Source organism: Salvelinus sp. IW2-2015, linkage group LG19 (assembly GCF_002910315.2).
Source record: "Salvelinus sp. IW2-2015 linkage group LG19, ASM291031v2, whole genome shotgun sequence".
In the NCBI taxonomy this organism is placed as follows: Eukaryota; Metazoa; Chordata; class Actinopteri; order Salmoniformes; family Salmonidae; genus Salvelinus; species Salvelinus sp. IW2-2015.
In genome coordinates this window covers 35,961,854-35,983,123 of record NC_036859.1, presented here as the reverse complement: position 1 = coordinate 35,983,123, position 21,270 = coordinate 35,961,854, and the positions used below count along the sequence as shown (strand labels likewise).

General features: G+C 44.8%; 1 protein-coding gene across 1 annotated transcript in view; it reads left to right on the top strand.

The window, feature by feature from the left end:
* Window positions 1–20,693, top strand: part of LOC111979096 (uncharacterized) — a 24,892-nt gene extending 4,199 nt beyond the window's left edge. Inside the window, exons 3-7 of the mRNA XM_070449049.1 lie at window positions 9,118–9,224; window positions 10,112–11,179; window positions 17,467–18,885; window positions 20,226–20,317; window positions 20,439–20,693. Of these exons, the coding sequence (XP_070305150.1) occupies window positions 9,118–9,224; window positions 10,112–11,179; window positions 17,467–18,885; window positions 20,226–20,317; window positions 20,439–20,693 (2,941 nt within the window). The remainder of the gene's footprint in view (window positions 1–9,117; window positions 9,225–10,111; window positions 11,180–17,466; window positions 18,886–20,225; window positions 20,318–20,438) is intronic.
* Window positions 20,694–21,270: the final 577 nt, after the last annotated feature.

The following is a 21,270-nucleotide window of genomic DNA, read 5'->3' as shown; positions in this document are numbered from 1 at the left end:
CTAACACTGCCCATGAAAGGAAGTTAGCTAGCGAGCAGCATTAACCAGGATAGCCTTAGGACAACAACAAATAAAGACGTTTACGTATGACAAGTCATTAGAATGTTCCACCAACATGAAAGAGAGGAGGATGACATCATGTCTTCTTCTACATGTAGAGGATCAACATGTTTTTTCTACTTACACACAACACACACACACAACACACACACACACACACACACACAACACACACACACACACACACACACACACCACACACCACACACACACACACACCACCACACACACCCATCACACACACACACACACCACACACAACAATCAAACCATGAAACCGCATCATTTTAGACTTACGTTATTGGACTAAACGTTTGGTAATTTTACTTGTCACTTATTAGCGACTAAGCAAGTGATTTGATGATGTTGAAATGTGATGAAGTTGAAAGTTGGCTGGAATGTTTTTGGGACTCTATGTCGTTCTAAATTCAATAGTTTAGAGTCACAAAAATGTCAGAAACATTAACTTTTAGACCATGCTTAGTTCATGTGGTGCCTCGGCATTTTGATGTAAAAAAGGTGTGGTTGATTTATTCTCCATTGTTCTTCTTATTGCCTCAGCCTTAGGCATACAGTGCCTTCGGAAGTAATATCGACCCCTTGACTTTTTCCACATTTTGTTACGTTACAGCCTTATTCTAAATTGATAAATAAAATACAAAAGCCTGAGCAATCTATACACAATACCCCCATAATGACAAAGCAAAAAAAGGTTGTTAGAAATTGGGGAAAATGTATTAAATAATAAAAAAAACAGAAATGCCCCTATTACATAAGTATTCAGACCCTTGGCCACCGAGGGTGCAGGTGCACGGGTTTCACGGGTTGGAGGCGCGCTGTTAAGAAAGCAGTGCGGCTTGGTTGGGTTGTGCTTCGGAGGAGCATGGCTTTCGACCTTCGTCTCTCCAAGCCCGTACATGAGTTGTAGCGATGAGACAAGATAGTAATTTACTAGCGATATACCAACGAAAATTGGGGAGAAAAGGGTGTAAAATAAAAAATATAAAAATAAAAAATAAAATAAGGGATCACAGCTTTTCACCTGATTCACCTGGTAGTCTATGTCATGGAAAGAGCAGGTGTTCATAATGTTTTGTTCACTCAGTGTACACCACCGGTGCATATTTGGTCGTTTTTTCCTGTAGTTGAGTAGAATGTTGGAGTAGTTGTGTGTTGTCGTGTAGTTTGTTTTCTTAGCTGTGTGGTACGTAGCATTATTTGTTGTAGTTGTGTAGTATTTCCCGTGATTGTTGGCTGTTGCATAATGGTCTTGTTTGTTTGCGTATTGTGCGTTAAGTAGCATTTTCCATTGCTGTTTAAGGCCTATCTCCCTAGCTACTTGAGTTACAGGCTATGTTTGCGTATGCTAGTCCGTGGTTTCAACACTTACCATCCGGAGTTGCCCTGCCAGACCCTGCAGACCAAAGGTGGGGGCTGTTGGTCCCACTGTCTCAGAGGAAATGCTCAGCTTGGTAGCCGGGTCCCTCCTGGTTTGGGTGGGGGCTGCTTGGCGGGAGGTGGGGCTCCCACCTCCTCCTCTCCACCACCTTACTCGCCCCACCCCACCGAGTGTAGTGGACTGGGGACGCACGGCAAAGCCCGGCCCGCAAGCAAGCTGTGGGGGGCTGGCATGGTCATGGAGCCGCATACGCAGTGCTTCTCCTCGGTCACCCCTCTTCGCCCGTCCTGACAGAGAAGAGAAGAGAGAGAGAGAAATTTTGTTATTATACAGACGAATGGCTGTACCATTGACAGCATCTTGACTGGCTGCATCCACTGCTTGGAAGTCAACTGCTTGGCATCCGACCGCAAGGTGGCTACAGAGGTAGTGCGTACGGCCCAGAACATCACTGAGGCTGAGCTCCCCTGCCATCCAGGACCTCTATACCAGGTGGTGTCAGAAGAAGGACCAACTTTCGGCATAAACCGCTTCTTGAAGAAGGCACCAGTGATGCCGAAACATTGGTGTTTTAACCCAATAAATTTACTGGAGTTTATACACGTGGCTCAAAAAAATAAAGGAAAACACGTTAACAAACACAATGTAACTCTACAGTCAATCACACTTCTGTGAAATCAAACTGTCCACTTAGGAAAAGCAAACACTGATTACCCAATAAAATGTTCACATGCTGTTGTGCAAAATGGAACCTAGACAAAAGGTGGAAATTACTAGCACTTAGGCCAAGACACCCCAAAAAAGGAGTGATTCTCAGGTTTGACCACAGCACAACTGTCTCAGTTCCTATGCTTTCCTGGCTGATGTTTTTGCGTCACTTTGAATGCTGCGGTGCTCTCACTCTAGTGTAGCAGAACGAGGTCTACACACCCACACAAGTGCTCAGGTAGTGCAGTTCATCCAGGATGGCACATCAATGCGACTGTGGCAAAAAGTTTGCTGTGTCTGTCAGCGTAGTGTCCAGAGCATGGAGGCGCTACCAGAGAACAGCCAGTACATCAGGAGACGTGGAGGAGCCGTAGGAGCAACAAACCCAGCAGCAGGACCGCTACCTCCGCCTTTGTGTCAAGGAGGTCACTGCAGAGCCCTGCAAAATGACCTCCAGTACCACAAATGGCATGTGTCTCGCTCAAACGGTCAGAAACAGACTCCATGAGGGTGATGAGGCCCGACGTCACAGGTGGTTTGTGCTTACAGCCAGCACCGTGCAGGACGTTTGGCATTTGCCAGAGAACACAAGATTGGCAAATTCGCCACTGGCGCCCTGTGCTCTTCACAGATGAAAGCAGGTTCACACTGAGCCACATGAGCACATGTGACAGACGTAACAGAGTCTGGAGACGCCGTGGAGAATGTTCTGCTGCCTGCAACATCCTCTAGCATGACCGGTTTGCTGGCTGGGTCAGTCATGGTGTGGGGTGGCATTTTCTTTGGGCCGCACAGCCCTTCATGTGCTCGCAGAGGTAGCCTGACTGCATTACGGTCCCGAGATGAGATCCTCAGACCCTTGTGAGACCATATGCTGAACCCATGACATTTGTGCCTGCTGAGGTCATTTTGCAGGGCTCTGGCAGTGCACCTCCTTGCACAAAGGCGGAGGTAGCGTCCTGCTGCTGGTGGTTGCCCTCCTACGGCCTCCTCCACGTCTCCTGATGTACTGGCCTGTCTCCTGGTAGCGCCTCCAATGCTCTGGACACTACGCGACAACACAGCAAACTTTTTGCCACCAGCTCGCATTAATGTGCCATCCTGGATGAACTGCACTACCTGAGCCACTGTGGTGGGTTGTAACCGTTCATGCTACCACTAGAGTGAGACACCCCAGCATTCAAAAGTGACCAAAACATCAGCCAGGAAGCATAGGAACTGAAAGTGGTCTGTGGTCACCACCTGCAGAATCACTCCTTTTTTGGGGTGTCTTGCTAATTGCCTATAATTTCCACCTTTTGTCTATTCCATTTGCACAACGAGCATGTGAAATTTATTGTCAATCAGTGTTCTTCCTAAGTGACAGTTTGATTTCATAAAGTGGTGATTGACTTGGAGTTTACATTGTGTTGTTTAAGTGTTCCCTTTATTTTTTTTGAGCAGTGTATATACACTACCATTCAAAGGTTTGGGTCACTTAGAAAAGTCCTTTCTAAGTTTTTTTAAAGAAAATCATACACATAATACACAATTGGTTGGCGCCGTAAAACTTCTGCCATTTCTTCGCTCCAGAAACTCAACTAGTCTAAGCCAAGTTTTTTTGCTTCCTTAATCAGACAACAGTTTCAGCTGTGCTAACATCATTGCAAAAGGTTTTCTAATGATCAATTAGCCTTTTAAAATATAAACTTGGATTAATAATGCAACGTCCATTGAACACAGGAGTGATGGTTGCTGATAATGGGCCTCTGTACTCATATGTAGATATTCCATAAAAAATGTCCAGCTACAATAGTCATTTACAACATGAACAATGTCTACACGTATTTCTGATCAATTTGATGTTATTTTAATGACAATTTTTTTCTTTATTTCTTTAAATATATTATAAACCAGGTGGTTCGACCCTGAATGCTGATTGGGCTGCAACCATGGTATATGAGACCGTATACCACATTGTATGACAAAACATGTATTTTTACTGCTCTAATTACTTGTTAAATCAGTTTATTTAATAGCAATAAGCACCTCGGGGTTGTGATATTGTTTTAAACGACGCAACGGCGAGTGCCTGGACACCCTTAGCCGTTGGTATATGGCCATATACCACACCTCCTCGGGCCTTATTGCTTAAATAAGAGGTAACGGTCTTTATTTATTTTTATAACATTCAAAAGAGGTAAATAATGTAGTTAGTTACTGTGACAAAGATGTATCTTAAAGGTGGAACTGCAGTAGGGAAACAGGCCACTGGTCCCACCACCGCTTATTTTTATCATGCAGCGTGGTAAAACAACGATCTGTACATATTGGTTATTGTTTATATGCACACGGTAAAACACAATCTTACATATTGTTATTGTTTTATCATGCAGCACGGTAAAACAACAAATCTGTACATATTGGTTATTGTTTTATCATGCAGCACGTAAAACAACAATCTGTACATATTGGTTATTGTTTTATCATGCAGCAGTAAAACAAACAATCTGTACATATTGGTTATTGTTTATCATGCAGCACGGTAAAACAACAACTGTACATATTGGTTATTGTTTTATCATGCAGCACGTAAAACAACAAATCTGTACATATTGTTATTGTTTATCATGCAGCACGGTAAAACAACAATCTGTACACTATTGGTTATTGTTTTATCATGCAGCACGCGTAAAACAACAATCTGTACATATTGGTTAATTTTTATCATGCAGCACGGTAAAACAACAATCTGTACATATTGGTTAATGTTTTATCATTACAGCCACGGTAAAACAACAATCTGTACATATTGGTATTTTTATCATGGCAGCACGGTAAAACAACAATCTGTACATACTGGTTAATGTTTATCATGCAGCACGGTAAAACAACAATCTGTACATATTGGTTAAGTTTTATCATGCAGCGTGGTAAAACAACAAGCTGTACATTTGGGTTATATATGTCAAAACGGCTCTTCTATCAACGTGCGATGAATGTCAGAGTGGAAAACACGTGTTTGTTGTTTGCACTAACTTCTTTGTCTTGTAATATCTCTAACAGAAGTGGCTGTTTCACCATGAAGGATTCCAGCTTTAGAGAGCTTAAGAAAAGTTAAAACCATCACCGATACGTCAGTCCTTCCTCACTCTGAAGTCTTCCTTTCACAAGACCTTGAACCAAAATAATAGCACATCCACGTCTACCGGAGGTGTGTGTGTCTGTATGTGTGGTGTTTGTGGTGTTGGTGTGTTGTTGTGTGTGTGTGTGTGTGTTGTGTGTGTGTGTGTGTGTGTTGGGTGTGTGGTGTGTGTGTGTGTGTTGTGTGTGTGTGTGTGTGTGTGTGTGTGTGGTGTGTGGTGTGGTGGTGTGTGTGTGTGTGTGTGTGTGGTTGTGTGTTGTGTGTGTGTGGTGTGTCGGGTGTGTGTGTGTGTGTCTGGGGTGTCCGTGTTTCCTGCTTCACTAGTCTCTTTGTAAGCCTCAAATGATGGAAGCGACAACAATGAGAACCACATTGGTCCCAATCAGCCGAGAGAAGATCTCTCTGGTGGGTTACCATTGATTTGTGTTTAACTGTGGCGCACGGTTAGCTCAGCGCTCCCAACACACCAAACCCAGAGACCCAGAACCCAGAGACACGAGGAATCCCCACTCCAGCCTCCACAATCCCCTTTTAGCTAGTTAACATTAGCCTTCTACATCAAGCTACATGTTGAACTTCCATCCTCTCAGTCCCGGGGCACAATTTATGAATTTATGGTTGGATCAGAATCGSCGTTATAGTCATTGGYCAGTACGGAGAATTAAGTAAAACCACAAGGCCAAATCCCYATCTCYATCCATGGCTAATTTAGAAAAGGGACAATTTTTGCTAGCTAGCCACCGGAGGACAAYAACACAATAATATGCGAACAATTCAAGTTGTTTCTGTCAATCACGTATTTCTATCGATGCGATSTAATAGGAGTGAAGCCAAATCCAAACTGGYTTCCCTTGACACTTTTTTATGGTGCGCAAGGACCATTCACAATTGAGCTCATTCAGTTTAGCTCATAGATGATTGGSTATTMTTTTATTTTTTTAAATATCAAAGGAGGCCAAATGCTCTCTGTCTTCCCGTGCATTCAATGCTACAGGYGGCAACAATGTCATACTCTTTATGACCAGACAGCATCAGAYAGATGGCCTACACATACATAGACAGAGGGGCGCTGTTTTGCTCKCTCTAATGCTTTCTCCAGTGAGATRMATTCATCCTCTTGCGAATTGAAGGAAAATTATGAAACACAGAGAGTTGAAAGATAAATCGTTTGTTCTTGGTACATTTTTGGTGAAGCCTGGCTTCCCTTGGCATCCATGAATACACACCTGGGGGCTGCCTGCAATCATGGGACTGCTGGTTAGCAAGATTTGATTTGGGCCTTCTCCTCTCCACACGGACATGTCGCAGTTCTAGATCCCTCGATGATGTCACAGTGTTAGATCTCTCGATGATGTCGTGTCAAGGATGAGCAGTCCCTAAGTCAAGGTCATTCAGGTGTCTCTCACCCCCCCACTCCTCATTTTCCTCTGGGATTACACAGTAACACAACCTGACTACTGACTCATTCAGGCTTGAGAAGGTTTGAAAGGTGCGTGCGAAGTGACCGGTCCCATTTGTGATGTGGTGATGAAACGAGCGAACACTTGAGAAAATGCTCCCAGAGTATCTGCATTTCACAGTATAATGGGTTCGTTACAGTTCGCATTCTACAGCTATCTCGGTTCTGTGTTCCACAGTATCTGCGTTCTGCAGTATTGCTTTGTTTCTACAGTATTGCGTTCTCAGTATGCGCTTCTACAGAATTGTTCTTCTACAGTACTGGTTCTACAGTGATCTGCCCTGTTCTACGAATTATTGTTTTATCAATATGGTTTCTACAGTATCTCATTCACAGTATCGATTCTACAGTAATCTGCTTTACAGTATCTGCGTTCTACAGTATCTGTATTCTGTGTTCTAAGTATTGCGTTCTACAGTATCTGCGTTCTACAGAATCTGTGTTCTGTGTTCTACAGTATCTGCGTTCTACAGTATCTGTGTTCTGTGTTCTACAGTATCTGCGTTCTACAGTATCTGTGTTCTGTGTTCTACAGTATCTGCGTTCTACAGTATCTGCGTTCTACAGAATCTGTGTTCTACAGTATCTACGTTCTACAGTATCTACGTTCTGCGTTCTACAGTATCTGCATTCTACAGTATCTGCATTCTGCAGTATCTACGTTCTACAGTATCTGCTCATCTGTTTTCCTCGTAAGGCTTTTTAAAATCCTGCAAAGACCCTGTTTACATATGGCAAAGGAATTTGCGGTCACATCCGAAGAGATCAGGGTTGGTTTCCTGATAGCTTAGGCTTATGAGTGTTTTAACATGATGCATCTTTCCTACAAACGGACGGAGATGTAAAATACGTTTCCCAAATCACCACGCAGAGAGAACGGTTGCTAAGTGGGTTGTTGGAGCATGTCGATACTGATAGGATCGAAAGAAAGGAAGCGCTGCTCTCGGATCAGTTTTCTCCATTCAAATCTTTCCTTAACGTTATAATTATTTCACAATACTGACAACAGATCAGCCCCTAGAGAGAGATTCTCACATACGGCTGCAAATATTGAGGCGGCTTATTCTAATGCTTACCCAATAAAAAACGCACTAATACACCAATTTGGCACACCATTGCACACGTTGTCACACATCATGAAATATGTTGAGACAAATTAGACAGTAGCCTACAAGTAGCAAAATAAACCTMATTTGATTGAACATGAAATGTATTTCAATATGATTGAAATAGGCCTATAGCTTACTGTTTATATTTTAATGCAGTCATCTCAGTTTTAATTTGAACCATCTTTGTTTTATACGTCTCTTGTTTGTATTAATTGCAAAGACATTGGTAACTTTTGTATTTGACTGTCAACTTTGTTCTGATGTTATCGCAGTCACATAGACATGTTTAGCAGAGATCTTCTGTGTATAAAGTGGACAAAAAAAAGCATCTGACGACGCATTTATCTGTTCTACTGGTCTGAGTCGTTAGATTACGAGTGTTTTCAAGTGCAACTTTAATAACGATGATTTTTCGTGAAAAAGCTCAGAGATTTAACGATGCTCCTACGAAGGTTCTAACGATGAACTTAAGCCTTAAAATGCTCTTGGGGAAACTGGGCCCTGATCTTCAAGTCCTGGTGTGAGCCGTTTAGTTTAACTTTTATCCTCACCACGTAGATGAAAGTAATCTTCTCCGCATCTGTCGTGAGGAAAAGTGTAAGAGGACACTGCCAACTGTTACATGTTCACCTGCATTTACTAATAACAGTGGATCTCAAATGAAAACAGAGGAATGAAACGAATGATGGGAGTTGGACACATTGAGGGGAAAAAAAGGATGGTGATAGAAAACGTAAGTAGAAAGTGTAGAGACGAGGTAACGAATGGATGGACATTTGACCATCTCTGATCAGATCCGATTTGTTTTTACTTTATTCAAATCAAATATTACTGGTCACAAAGACATATATTTAACGGATGTTACTGTGGGCGTAAGGAAATGCTTGTAATGCTGTAAAAGCAGTAGTGTGGCCTTGCGTTTACTGGTTAGGGATGTAAACTAACGGAGCGTAAGCACCTACCTATAAACTCAATCACTGTGCAGCTGTACGCCTATATCATGTAGCGTGTAAACAACAGATACTTTGACAGAACAGAAACCACCTGCTGATCAAGGAAACAACAAGTGCTGCAAAATGATCAAGAAATGAACAGGCTATTGAAAGTAATATAATATAGTAATATAGTCTTAAGGGGCTGTGAGAGACTTAAGGGTGAATATACGGTCGCATTTGACCGCGTTGCAGTTTGACGTGTATGACGGTTGGAGTTTGACGTGTTGTGACGGTTGGTTAGGGAGTTGCCTTGACTGCCTCAGATTGGAGGGGATCCCCGTGTGCACACAGTTCTTCCCCTGCGCCACGGCAACCATCCCACAGAAACAAGACCCCCGTAGCCCGGCCAATCAGAACGACAGCAGGCAGCGTGTGCCAATGAGGCGGCGGCAACGGTGGCTCTCYAAGGCGTCCAGGCCAATCGCCGTCTGAGTGTGGGGGGTGTCCCTCACCGAGGGGAGGGTTGTTACGTGAGCCAGATYGGGTTCTGAGCGGAGCAGGGGGAGGGACCAGTCAGAGGCAGAATTCATTCAGGAGAAGCGACTGACCTAGATTCCATTTCCCCCAGGATGGAGAGGGGGTGAACACATCCACTACGGGGGAGGGGGAGAGAGAGCCGGGGAGGATGAATTCATCATCAGTGCATGAAACAGATCTCAAGAGCCACCATGCAACCCAGTTAGCRTAATGATAGTAATAATAACAAGCCMTCCGAGTACAGAGACACAAGTTACACTGAGACGTCTATACACACATTGGACCACAGCTTGCTGAGGTCAAATCTCCAATTGTCACCTCAGGTTGAGATGCATGGCTAAAAAGAGTCTCCCCTTATCGCCTCATTATCCGGTTGAGATGCATGGCATGGTGCTGTGATATAAAGCCCTGTTGCATTGACAAACATGTTTTATCACAGGGAGTGTGCAGCCTGTGTTTTGGTCTTGTTTGCCTGTATGTGTGTATAGTGGAATGTGAGTATATAGTGGTTGGATTAAGGTTGAGGGTGTATTTGAAATATATGAAAGGGATAAATTGTGTGTGTGTGGGTGTGTGTGTGTGTGTGTGTGTGTGTGGTGAAGGTGGTTGAGTCATAGAGAGGAGCCCCTGGGACTGTCTCTGTATGTAGTCATGTATCAAATATATCTGACTCAATGAATGTCGTTCAGCTATTGTGACCTAATGCCATGTAACATGTAGTAATACAACGATGAGGTTTATGCTGATTGGCTGAACGCTTTTTGTTTTCTGTTCCTKCAGCGCCACAAGGCTGCGGCGAAGACTGCAAGAGKGTTCCTCCRCCCAAACCCAGGAGGAACCCCAACACCCAGCTGAGCACCTCCTTCGATGATTCCTGCATCAGGAAGCACATTGGCTCCAAGAGTCACTCCCCCTCTGCCGAGCGCGAGYGCAACCCCTCGCCRCCGAGCGACGAGAGCCCCAGCCACCACTCCGACTCRGATGAGCCTGTCTACATCGAGATGGGCGCCAGTGTTGGGGGCGGCGGGCACACAGAGGCACCCAAGAGTGAGGACGAGGAGCCGGGAGAGTCTGTGTACGAGGAGATGAAGTACCCTCTCCTGGATGATATGGACTACTGCTGGGACCCCCCGGGATGCCGCTCTGCCTGCCCCACCCCGGCGCTCCTGGACCCAGAGCCCCTCAACCGCTGCTCCACCCCGCGTAACATCCCCCTCTGCGACATCCCTGCGCCGTTCCCCAACTTGCTCACCCACCGGCCGCCCCTCCTGGTGTTCCCCCCGGCGCCGGCCCAGTGCTCGCCAAACTCGGACGAGTCCCCGCTCACCCCTCTGGATCCCCTGACGAAGCTGTCCATGATGGACAACCCCTGCGCCTACAACAAGTCGCCCACCTCCTCTTCCGAGCACCCCTTGGCGCACCTCCGCAGGGAGCTGACAGCCACGCCCACCCTGACCGTGTCGGGACGCTCGTCGGCTCCACCCCTGCCCTGCACCCTCTACAAGTCCTCAGCCTCCTCAGCCCACGGCTATCAGCGCAGCCACTCAGCCTGCCCCTCTCCCGTCAGCATGGGCCGCTGCCTCACGCCGCTTAGCCTGATGCGCACACCGCCCTTCGACGCCCCCATGCCCTTCCCGGACAGCGCCTCCACCACGCCCCATGGAAAGGGCTCGCCCCCACAGGACTGCGTGGCTGGGGGCAGACTGCATGGGTCGATGCAGAATGTGTCCACGGGACGCTCACGCACACCGACTAGCCCCCTGGACGAGCTGACCAACCTGTTCACCGCCGGCAGGAACATGATGAAGAAGAACACCGGCGGCAGGAAGTCCAAGGAGCCCAGGGAGAGTGAGTGTCAATCAATCATTCAGTCATTCAATCAGTCAATACATCACATCATCTATTTGTCAATATAGTTACAGAATCAGTCAATACATCACACAATCATCTATTTGTCAATATAGTTACAGAATCAGTCAATACATCACACCATCATCTATTTGTTAATATAGTTACAGAATCAGTCAATACATCACACCATCATCTATTTGTCAATATAGTTACAGAATCAGTCAATAGCTACATAGAGGTGGAGTAACAGAATAGTTACTTCATATGTATCCAGTCTGATCCAATATGACTGCCGTGTCGTAACCCACACAGTGTAACATTGACACATTGACTCACAAAATACAGCAATGTTTATTTTTTAATTTATTTAAAATTAGTTGTTAGTGGTCTCATCCACGTCGTATCAACGTAACCCCCTTTTCATCTGGTAAAACAACGTCCAATCCCGCTAAAGTAGGAGATGCTGCTGATAGCAGGCATGCAGGCTATGCCATGGGTGTTTTGTGGCTCTTTGCAAGCATTTCCTCCATTGATACAGATCATATGATTTTAATCTGGCAGGATTAGGGAGTAGAGCGGCCGGCATTAGGACCTCTCAARCCCTGCAGTGGCATTAAGCCACCGCACAGCATTACTGATAAATATGTAAACATCAGGTTTAAACACAGGAAGCCAGTGTGTCCAGTCCAGGACCCAGACAAAATGACATTAATGGTGAATTCAGATAGGTTCCCAACACCGGAGATGAACACATTTCTATATAGCTTCAGAAACCGTCCTATGAGCTGTATTTTCAATCATGAATTCATACTTAATTTGTATGCATAATTCAGCCATTACTTTTCTCCTAATGAACGATCTCTATTGAGACATAGCCTGAAACTTTAATGGGCCTCTAATACAAAGGAATAAAACATGAATTTGTGTTTAAAACCACGTAGGCTATGCATTGCATATGCACACTGTACTGCAATCCGTAAAGAAGTAACTAATGTGTAGGTATTCAGAATTTACACGTTTGTGTTCCTTAATAATGGGCACAAGAGCAGTGAAGTGTGTGAGTGGGTTTTTATCAGATTGGCAGAAAAGAGCAGCTGATGATTTGGAGAGAGATCTAACATACTGTAGCAACTAACTCAATAGGGGAATTCCCACCAGTTGAGTGCATTTGAATCCATTTAGTTCAAAAAGGACTGGGCATGTGTCAATCAATCTGCACTTAACTCCCAGAGCTTCATAGCAACCATCAACTCCAAACCAGTCATAGCAACAGAAGAAGGAGCCTCTCTTATTTCCCTCCCTGTGAGGAAGTGGGCCAATCACAGTGCAGGTCACGCCCGGCTTCCAAATGATCTTGTGCAAGGCAGTGGGCTCCTGAGAGACAGCCAAGGCTTTTACACCTGATCAAAGAGTTATATTCCTCTGTTGGCCCAATCAGCTAGTAGAGATTTAACCAATCAGGGAAACATCTTCACAGTCACCAATCAGGAGAGAGAAAGAACAGTTGCTGACTTCTATGACAGTTGCTTGACTTCCTGGAATTATACCACAATCTTCTCTGACTGTTGGAAATCTTAGTGGTTGTGGCAAATGTTTGCATCTTGCCTTTTATGCAATTTATGTGTATTTCTTTGGCTTGTGGAAAMATGTATGCCTATGTAGTAATGTCTTATTGATGCATGGTTCTGATTTGTCCTTTAGCCCCATATGGCTCATAAACCATGTTTACTCACACTATGTAATGGCGGGCAATGCTGKGAAGTCTACAGTTCTTTTTAATCTTATTCGTTTCTATTGTAGCACCTGCGTCCMGCCAGCCTATTGGGGCTCACGTAATGGCAGGTCTGCTGAGCAACGTTCTATGATTGGTCACGTGCAGGCATCCTCTTTCTATCCGGGAGGATAGACGATAGGAACACAGCTGGCTAGCATGACCCACTTTTCCCCTGGTTCGTCACCTCTATGAGACCGTAACAACCAGCACGCGCTGGTGACAGGCAGGCCTTGTGATATTGGACTTCTGTGAAAGCAGTAATGCACCAAAGCGCTCTGCTGGGAATCAACGATGCATGTTCTTTTTTGATTTTTTTTTGCAGAGATTGACCAATGTCTTTTATGGAAGGCAGATGTTAGTCTCTGTAGGCTGTTGCCTTTTGGTTGTCAAAACGTCGAGGAACGCTCTCTGACTTCTAACKTCCTTTACATAGTTTACAAATCTGGACAGAAGAACAGTGCTGCCCATAGACATTTTGGGAATGAGAGATCTAAACGAGAGAGAGAACATTACAACCATCACATAGGCCCACTTTCACCAAATTCGACAGATTAAGGGTTGCAGCACATCGCACCGAATGTGGATCGCTTAAAGATCGTCTGCCGAKTTTTATTCGAACTGTGTTAAAGGGACATTTCTAAAATGTTCCAATTTCATATTCATCATCAATGTCATCAACGTTCCATCTAAACTGCGCGTGTGCGCACCACCTCCACGACTGCCGCGCAGACACAAGCGATTGAACTTCACTTGAGTTCKCCCCATTAGTTTGCACTTTATAGAATCAACATTATATCACAMCCTTTTCAATGCAACAAACCAAAACAAATCTAACTTTGCAAGATTGAGTCTGTGATTTTGTTGTARGCAGAGCCAGAGCGCAACGGAGTAGAATTCTATTGGTGGAGGTAGTCCACGAGCGGTCGTTCAATTACCCACGAATGAATGAACTGCGCATGTGCCCATTTGTTGACATTCTTTTCTAGTTAGCGAGTTATTTGCCCAGTTAGAGATACCGCTTTCCTACAAGAGCACAAAACGTCTAGGCTATATTTCAAGCAGTCTTTGAAAAACCAGTCAGGTAAAAAGCTTATGTTTTAATTAAAGGGGCAGTGTTGTATTTTGATACAGGCTTGAATATGCAAATAAGCGAATAGGCAGAGGGGTAGCCTACAGTGTCTAATTCTCTGTATGGTAATACTAATAAATRCTATTTTCTAAAGTGGTTTCTTGCATCATACAATACAATGCAATTTACAGTCACCTATTTGACCCATGGTGTTAAAGACCAAGTCAAAAATAATKWATTAWTATCAAGCCCTTCATAATGTAAAAATTGTATTAAAAGTCTCATGCAATGTAGGTCTGCATTAAACACCACACATATGCCACTGTAGGCTATATCAYAGAAATCACAATCTATTTCCATGTGAAAATTGTATGGGATTTGCTCCATTGGTTTTGTTGGTATAGGCCTGCATTATGCTCAAATAGCCACAATAGTMTATTGGCTACTATCTAAAACTGTAAGGGTACAGCCTCAGTGTTCACTGTGTTCATTGTTCTYTCTRTCAGCATGTTAAATGTGCAACCAGAGGGGAAAAAAACTCTGGACCACCTTTACTCCACACACAGAGACGCATACAAAGCTCTCCCCCGCCCTCCATTTGGCAAATCTGACCATAATTCTATCTTCCWGATTCCTGCTTACAAGCAAAARWTWWAMSMRGRARSMWCMRKYGACTCGRTCWATAAAAAAGTGGTYAGAKGAAGCAGATRCTAAGCTACAGGACTGTTTTGYTAGCACAGACTGGAATATGTTCYGGGATTCTRATGGSATTGAGGASTACACCACATCAGTCATTGGCCTCATCAMTAAGTGCATCGACGAYGTCGTCCCCACAGTGACCGTACGTACATACCCCAACCAGAAGMCATGGATTACAGGCAACATCCGCACTGAGCTGAAGGCTAGAGCTGCCGCTTTCAAGGAGCKGGACTCTAWATCCCGCTATGCCCTCAGACGAACCATCAAACAGGCAAAGCGTCAATACAGGACTAAGATCGAATCGTACTACACCGGCTCTGACGCTCGTCGGATGTGGCAGGGCTTGCAAACCATTGCAGACTACAAAGGCAAGCACAGCCGAGACCTGCCCAGTGACACRAGCCTACCAGACGAGCTAAACTACTTCTATGCTTGCTTCGAGGCAAATAACACTGAAACATGCATGAGAGCACCAGCTGTTCCGGACGACTGTGTGAACACGCTCTCCGCAGCCGATGTGAGTAAGAGCTTTAAACAGGACAGCATTCACAAGGCCGCAGGGCCAGACGGATTACCAGGACGTGTACTGCGAGCATGCGCTGACCAACTGGCAAGTGTCTTCACYGACATTTTTAATCTCTCCCTGTCCGAGTCTGTAATACCAACATGTTTCAAGTAGACCACCATAGTGCCTGTGCCACAGAACACTAAGGTAACCTGCCTAAATGAMTACCGACTCGTAGCACTCACATCTGTAGCCATAAAGTGCTTTGAAAGGCTGGTCTTGGCTTACATCAACACCATTATCCCAGAAACCCTAGACCCACTCCAATTTGCATACCGCCCCAACAGATCCACAGATGATGCAATCTCTATTGTACTCCACACTACCCTTTCCCACCTGGACAAAAGGAACACCTATGTGAGAATGCTATTCTTTGACTACAGCTCAGAGTTCAACACCATAGTGCACTCATCAATAAGCTAAGGACCCTGGGACTAAACACCTCCCTCTGCAACTGGATTCTGGACAACCTGATGGGCTGCCCCCAGGTGGTAAGGGTAGGTAGCAACACATCTGCCACGCTTATCCTCAACACGGGGGCCCCTCAGGGGTGTGTGCTCAGTCCCCTCCTGTACTCCCTGTTCACTCATGACTGCACGGCCAGGCAAGACTCCAACACCAGCATTAAGTTTGCCGATGACACAACAATGGTAGACCTGATCACCGACAACGACGAGACAGCCTATAGGGAGKAGGTCAGAGACCTGGACGTGTGGCGCAAGGACAACAACCTCTCTCTCAACATGATCAAGACAAAGGAGATGATTGTGGACTACAGGAAAAAGAGGACCGAGCACGCCCCCATTCTCATCGATGGGGCTGCAGTGGAGCAGGTTGAGAGCTTCAAGTTCCTTGGTGTCCACATCACCAACAAACTAACATTGTCCAAGCACACCAAGACAGTCATGAAGAGGGCACTACAAAACCTATTCCCCCCCAGGAGACTGAAAAGATTTGGCATGGGTCCTCAGATCCTCAAAAGGTTCTACAACTGCATCATTGAGAGCATCCTGACCGGGTGCATCACCGCCTGGTATGACAACTGCTCGGCCATCCGACCACAAGGCGCTACAGAGGCTAGTGCGAACCGCCCAGTTCATCACTGTGACCAAGTTTTCTGCCATCCAGGACCTCTATACCAGGTGGTGTCAGAGGAAGGCCCTAAAAATTGTAAAAGACTCCAGCCACCCTAGTCATAGACTGTTCTCTCTGCTACTGCACAGCAAGTGGTACCAGAGCACCGCCAAGTCTAGGTCCAAGAGGCTTCTAAACAGCTTCTACCCCAAAGACATAAGACTCCTGAACACCTAATCAAATGGCTACACAGACTATTTGCAATCCCTCCCCCTCTTTTACACCGCTGCTACTCTCTATTATTATCATCTATGCATGGTCACTTTAATAACTCTACCTWCATGTATATATTACCTCAACTAAGCGGTGCCCCTGCACATTGACTCTGTATCGGTACCCCCCTGTATATAGTCTCGCTATTGTTATTTTATTGCTGCTCTTTAATTACTTGTTTCTTTTATTTGTTATTCTTATCCGTATTTTTTTTAACTGAATTGTTGGTTAGGGGCTCGTAAGTAAGCATTTCACTGTAAGGTCTACGACCTGTTGTATTCGACGCATGTGACTAACAAAATTTGATTTGATTTGAAATGCGCACCGGAAGTTGCACAAAATTCTCACAACGTTCAAGTTTCCGCTCACAGGTCCTAAAATTTTCTCAGTGCCTCAAAAAATTTGAATCTCCAGCACCACCCCAATATCAACATATGTGAAAATGGCAAGTTTCTATGTTTTGTAGTAAAAAAAGATAGAGAAAGATAAGTGTTGAAGACATTGAAATAAGAATGTATTCAAAGTGGTTACTGGGCCTTTACCTACCCATTTGATAATAGCATCTATGCAAATCACATCCTGGATGTCTCCATGGCAACTGTGGAACGAAACAGCGTTATATCCCAGCATACCCATAGTTCATAGCTCCCACAGCACATGGGTCACACCAAGTGGCCGTATAGCGGTAGTGCAGTATAAATACATAGATATTACAGATGTACTTAAATTTTTCCTCTTCTTTATGGTATATAGGCTATGTTTACTAGTTATTTTTGTGTGGACATAACTTGGTATTTTTCGGTACGTTGACTGTTTGTCCTCTGTTACAGCCGAATCCAAGAGTAAGTCTCACAGTGAGTCAAAACGTGATGGCAAGGAGCGGCACAGTCACAAGGAGTCCAAACGGGAGAGGAAGGATCGTAGCAAAGAGTCTTCTTCTCACTTACGCAACACCAAGGACAGGAGCTGTAGCAGCGTGGAGCCGCTGCCCAGGCGATATAGCAAAGACCGGGGTTGTAACAGTGTGGAGCCGCTGCCCAGGCGATATAGCAAAGACCGGGGTTGTAACAGTGTGGAGCCCTTGCCTATGAAAATGGACAGTAAAGGCAGAGGATGTAAAAGTGTGGAACTCCCGCCTGTCAGACGGGACAGCAAAGACAGAAGTGTCCACGGCATGGAGCCGTTACTACAACTGGACAACAAAGACTCTCCCCGGAATGATGTGGAGTCCAGACATGACAGCAAAGACTCTCCCCGGAATGGTGTGGAGTCCAGACATGACAGCAAAGACTCTCCCCGGAATGGTGCGGAGTCCAGAAATGACAGCAAAGACTCTCCCCGGAATGGTGTGGAGTCCAGACATGACAGCAAAGACTCTCCCCGGAATGGTGTGGAGTCCAGACATGACAGCAAAGACTCTCCCCTGAATGGTGTGGAGTCCAGACATGACAGCAAAGAAAGGCTCAGCCACCAGAACCCACCGGAACTTCTACCCAGGCAAGATAGCAAAGACCGAACCAGGAACGGAATGGATTCGAGACATGACAACAAAGAACGAATGGATCAGCCACCAGAACTTCTACCCAGGCAAGATAGCAAAGACCGAACCAGGAACGGAATTGATTTGAGACATGACAGCAAAGTACGAATGGATCAGCCACCAGAGCTCCTACCAAGGCAAGATAGCAAAGACCGAACCAGGAACGGAATGGATTCGAGACAAGACAGCAACGAACGAATGGACCAGCCACCAGAGCTCCTACCCAGACAAAAAAGCAAAGATTCACCCAGAAATGGCCTTGAGTGCAGACGTAATAGCAAAGACAGAGACAGGGAGAGCTACGGCCTAGAATCTAGACATGAGGGCAAAGAACGAAGTTACAATGGAATGGAGCCCTTTCCCTTACCCCGACAGCAAATCAAAGAGTCAGACAGAAATGGCCTTGAAGCCAGGCGTGACAGCAAGGACAGAAACTGCAATGGCTCAGAGTTGCCCCCCCGGCGCGACAGCTACGGCAAGAGTGCCAATGGGGTAGATCTTAGGTGCGTCAATAAAGACCGGGTTGGCCATAGCTCAGAGGCCTTGCCCAGGCGTGATGTCAGAGATAGGGGGACCTATAGCGTGGAGCAATCAAAAGCACAAGCGAGGAACGGTGTATCAGTGCAACAACAATCATCGACTGCCACACCAACTCGGCATGGGAGACCTGCTGGCAGTCCGCCAATGGTGTTTGGAAGTGGCMATACAGGTGAGGATAGCCTAAATGAAATTGCAATCCTTCAAYACAACCAGACAGACACCATGAAGTGACTATGGTAAATTATTTGCAGACGCTAAACATGTCCTCATCATGCACAATAATCTGCAAAGTTTACTGAGATGCTATACTGTTGATTGCAATTTAACATGCCATTTACCGAGAGYCAGTAGTCTATCCATAATTKWAAAAAAMAWTTTAAGTGAGCATTCTCTGACTGGGTTGGGTAACTAACATGTATATAACCAAGGTAGTAAGGTTCACACTGGGCAAAAACTGGTTGAATCAACGGTGTTTCCACGTCATTTCCTCACAAAAAAAAAATCGATGAATCAACTTCGAAAATTGATTGGATTTGCAAAAAGTTATCAATTTAAGGGAATTTCGTATTTTTTTTTCCACAAAACTTTTAACCTAAATCCAATGTTGATTTCCCATTTAAATAGTTGACAACTCAATCAAATGTAAATCAAAAATGTGCCCAGTGGGTTATTATTGATTTTTGAAGTTATTGGCATAAAATAAACTTGCTGAAGTAAATTAAATATTTAGGCCTACTAGCTGAAGAAAACCATCCACACATCAGTTTAGCAAGTGTTTGTTAGTTTGGGCAGGCCGGATTGCAGAATCTCATTGCTTTGACGGAATATAGGTTTTCAGCAATAGGTAAATTGGCTATTGAAATTGGTAGCTAAGTTAAGTTAACTATTCAGCGACCCACTGTCGAAGTTAGTTTAAGCAAAGTTGTGAGGACTATGTGTAGCCTTCTGAGTACTATGTGTAGCCTTCTGAGTACTATGTGTAGCCTTCTGAGTGAGCTTGTTAGCTAGCTAGCTAGACATTGATAATAGGATATTTCATATTCTACCAGTAAAGTTATAAAGAATAAATACAATTGTACACTTTATACATGAAATAAGCAACATACCTAGGCTACTTCACCAACTGTGCTCATCAAGTTGCAGTCTAAAACTCTATTTTTTTTCTATGGTTTTGGTGGGAAGATAATCACACTGTGCACACCCTTCACCAGGTGCAGGTGCTTTTTGAAACATTGTATAGCCGAAAAAAGCTAGTAGCTTAGGCTACATAACATAAAAGTAAATGCGATTCCAAGCGTTATCTTATAGACAAGACAGAAAAACATGGTGAGAGAACAATATTTATTCTGGTCTTAAAAGATGGCAACGGGTATCAATGCACGTGGTGGGTTTGAGATTGTGTTTAGGCTCACAACTGTGTGTTGTTTCACCGTAACCTTTTGTTGTATGTAAACCATTAAAAGAGTGAGCTCAATTAATTAATTKAAATGCATTTGTCCCTCTTTGTAGAGCTGAAACCAGCACCTACGAAGTATGGCCACTCCTCCTCTGGCCCAGTTACACCCTGTCCTTTAGGGACCCCACAGAGGCAAGCATCACAGGTAAGTCGATGAGATAGGCCCCTCCTGCAGACCTGGATGAATATAGATTTAGTTTTCTTTCATTCTTGAGATGTGCTTTACTTTCCCTGGTTGCTTACCGCTCCACTCCGCTTTTCCCCAGGCGTCCCAGATGCCGTCCCAGATGCCGTGGAAGTGTGGGGACASCACCATGCTGGAGCAGATCGAGAGGAAACGCTCCCTGTGCATGGAGATCCGCTCCAGGCAGCGGCCAGACAGGAACCCCCCGGACAGGAACCTCTGTAAGCAGGACAGCATGCCTACCCTCCCCATCTGGGGGAAGAGCAACGGGGCCAAAAAGATCCGRCCTCCCCCCTACCCAACACAAACCACCGTGTTCTGGGACACAGCCATCTGACAATAACCCGCTTGGCCTCACGCCCATCCTCCTTCTGAACTCTGTGCCTACTGATTGGCCTTCTCCACATCAGAGGTGTCAGGGGCAGCCAATAAGAGCAGGGGGGGGATCGCTGATGTCAAAGGACAATGGTGGTTACCATAGCAATATTTCTGCTTGTTCAGGTTGACATTTTTCTTATCATCACCAGTGATATTTGATATTTTTCTATTTCATGTGACTTCGTATGAATAGATATTTTCTAAACAAAAAGCTATGAAGCAGCAAAAAACTATGTAGTTGTAGATCAATCCGATGTAGTTTTTTAAATGTTTTTTTTTGTTTAAAGCATAGTCTTTCAAGCATAATTCTTTATGCCAAATGCTCAATTCATTTCCAATGCTAGACGTACTYTTTTGAATGGAGGATATTCTGACAGTCAACACGCTGTCACTGTTGTAGGTTGAGGAGTTCAGTTGACATACAATACAGTACCAGTCAAAAGTTTGNATAAATCACTGACAGTGTCACCAGCAAAGCACCATCACACCTTCTCCATGCTTCACGGTGGGAAGCACACATGCAGAGATCATCCGTT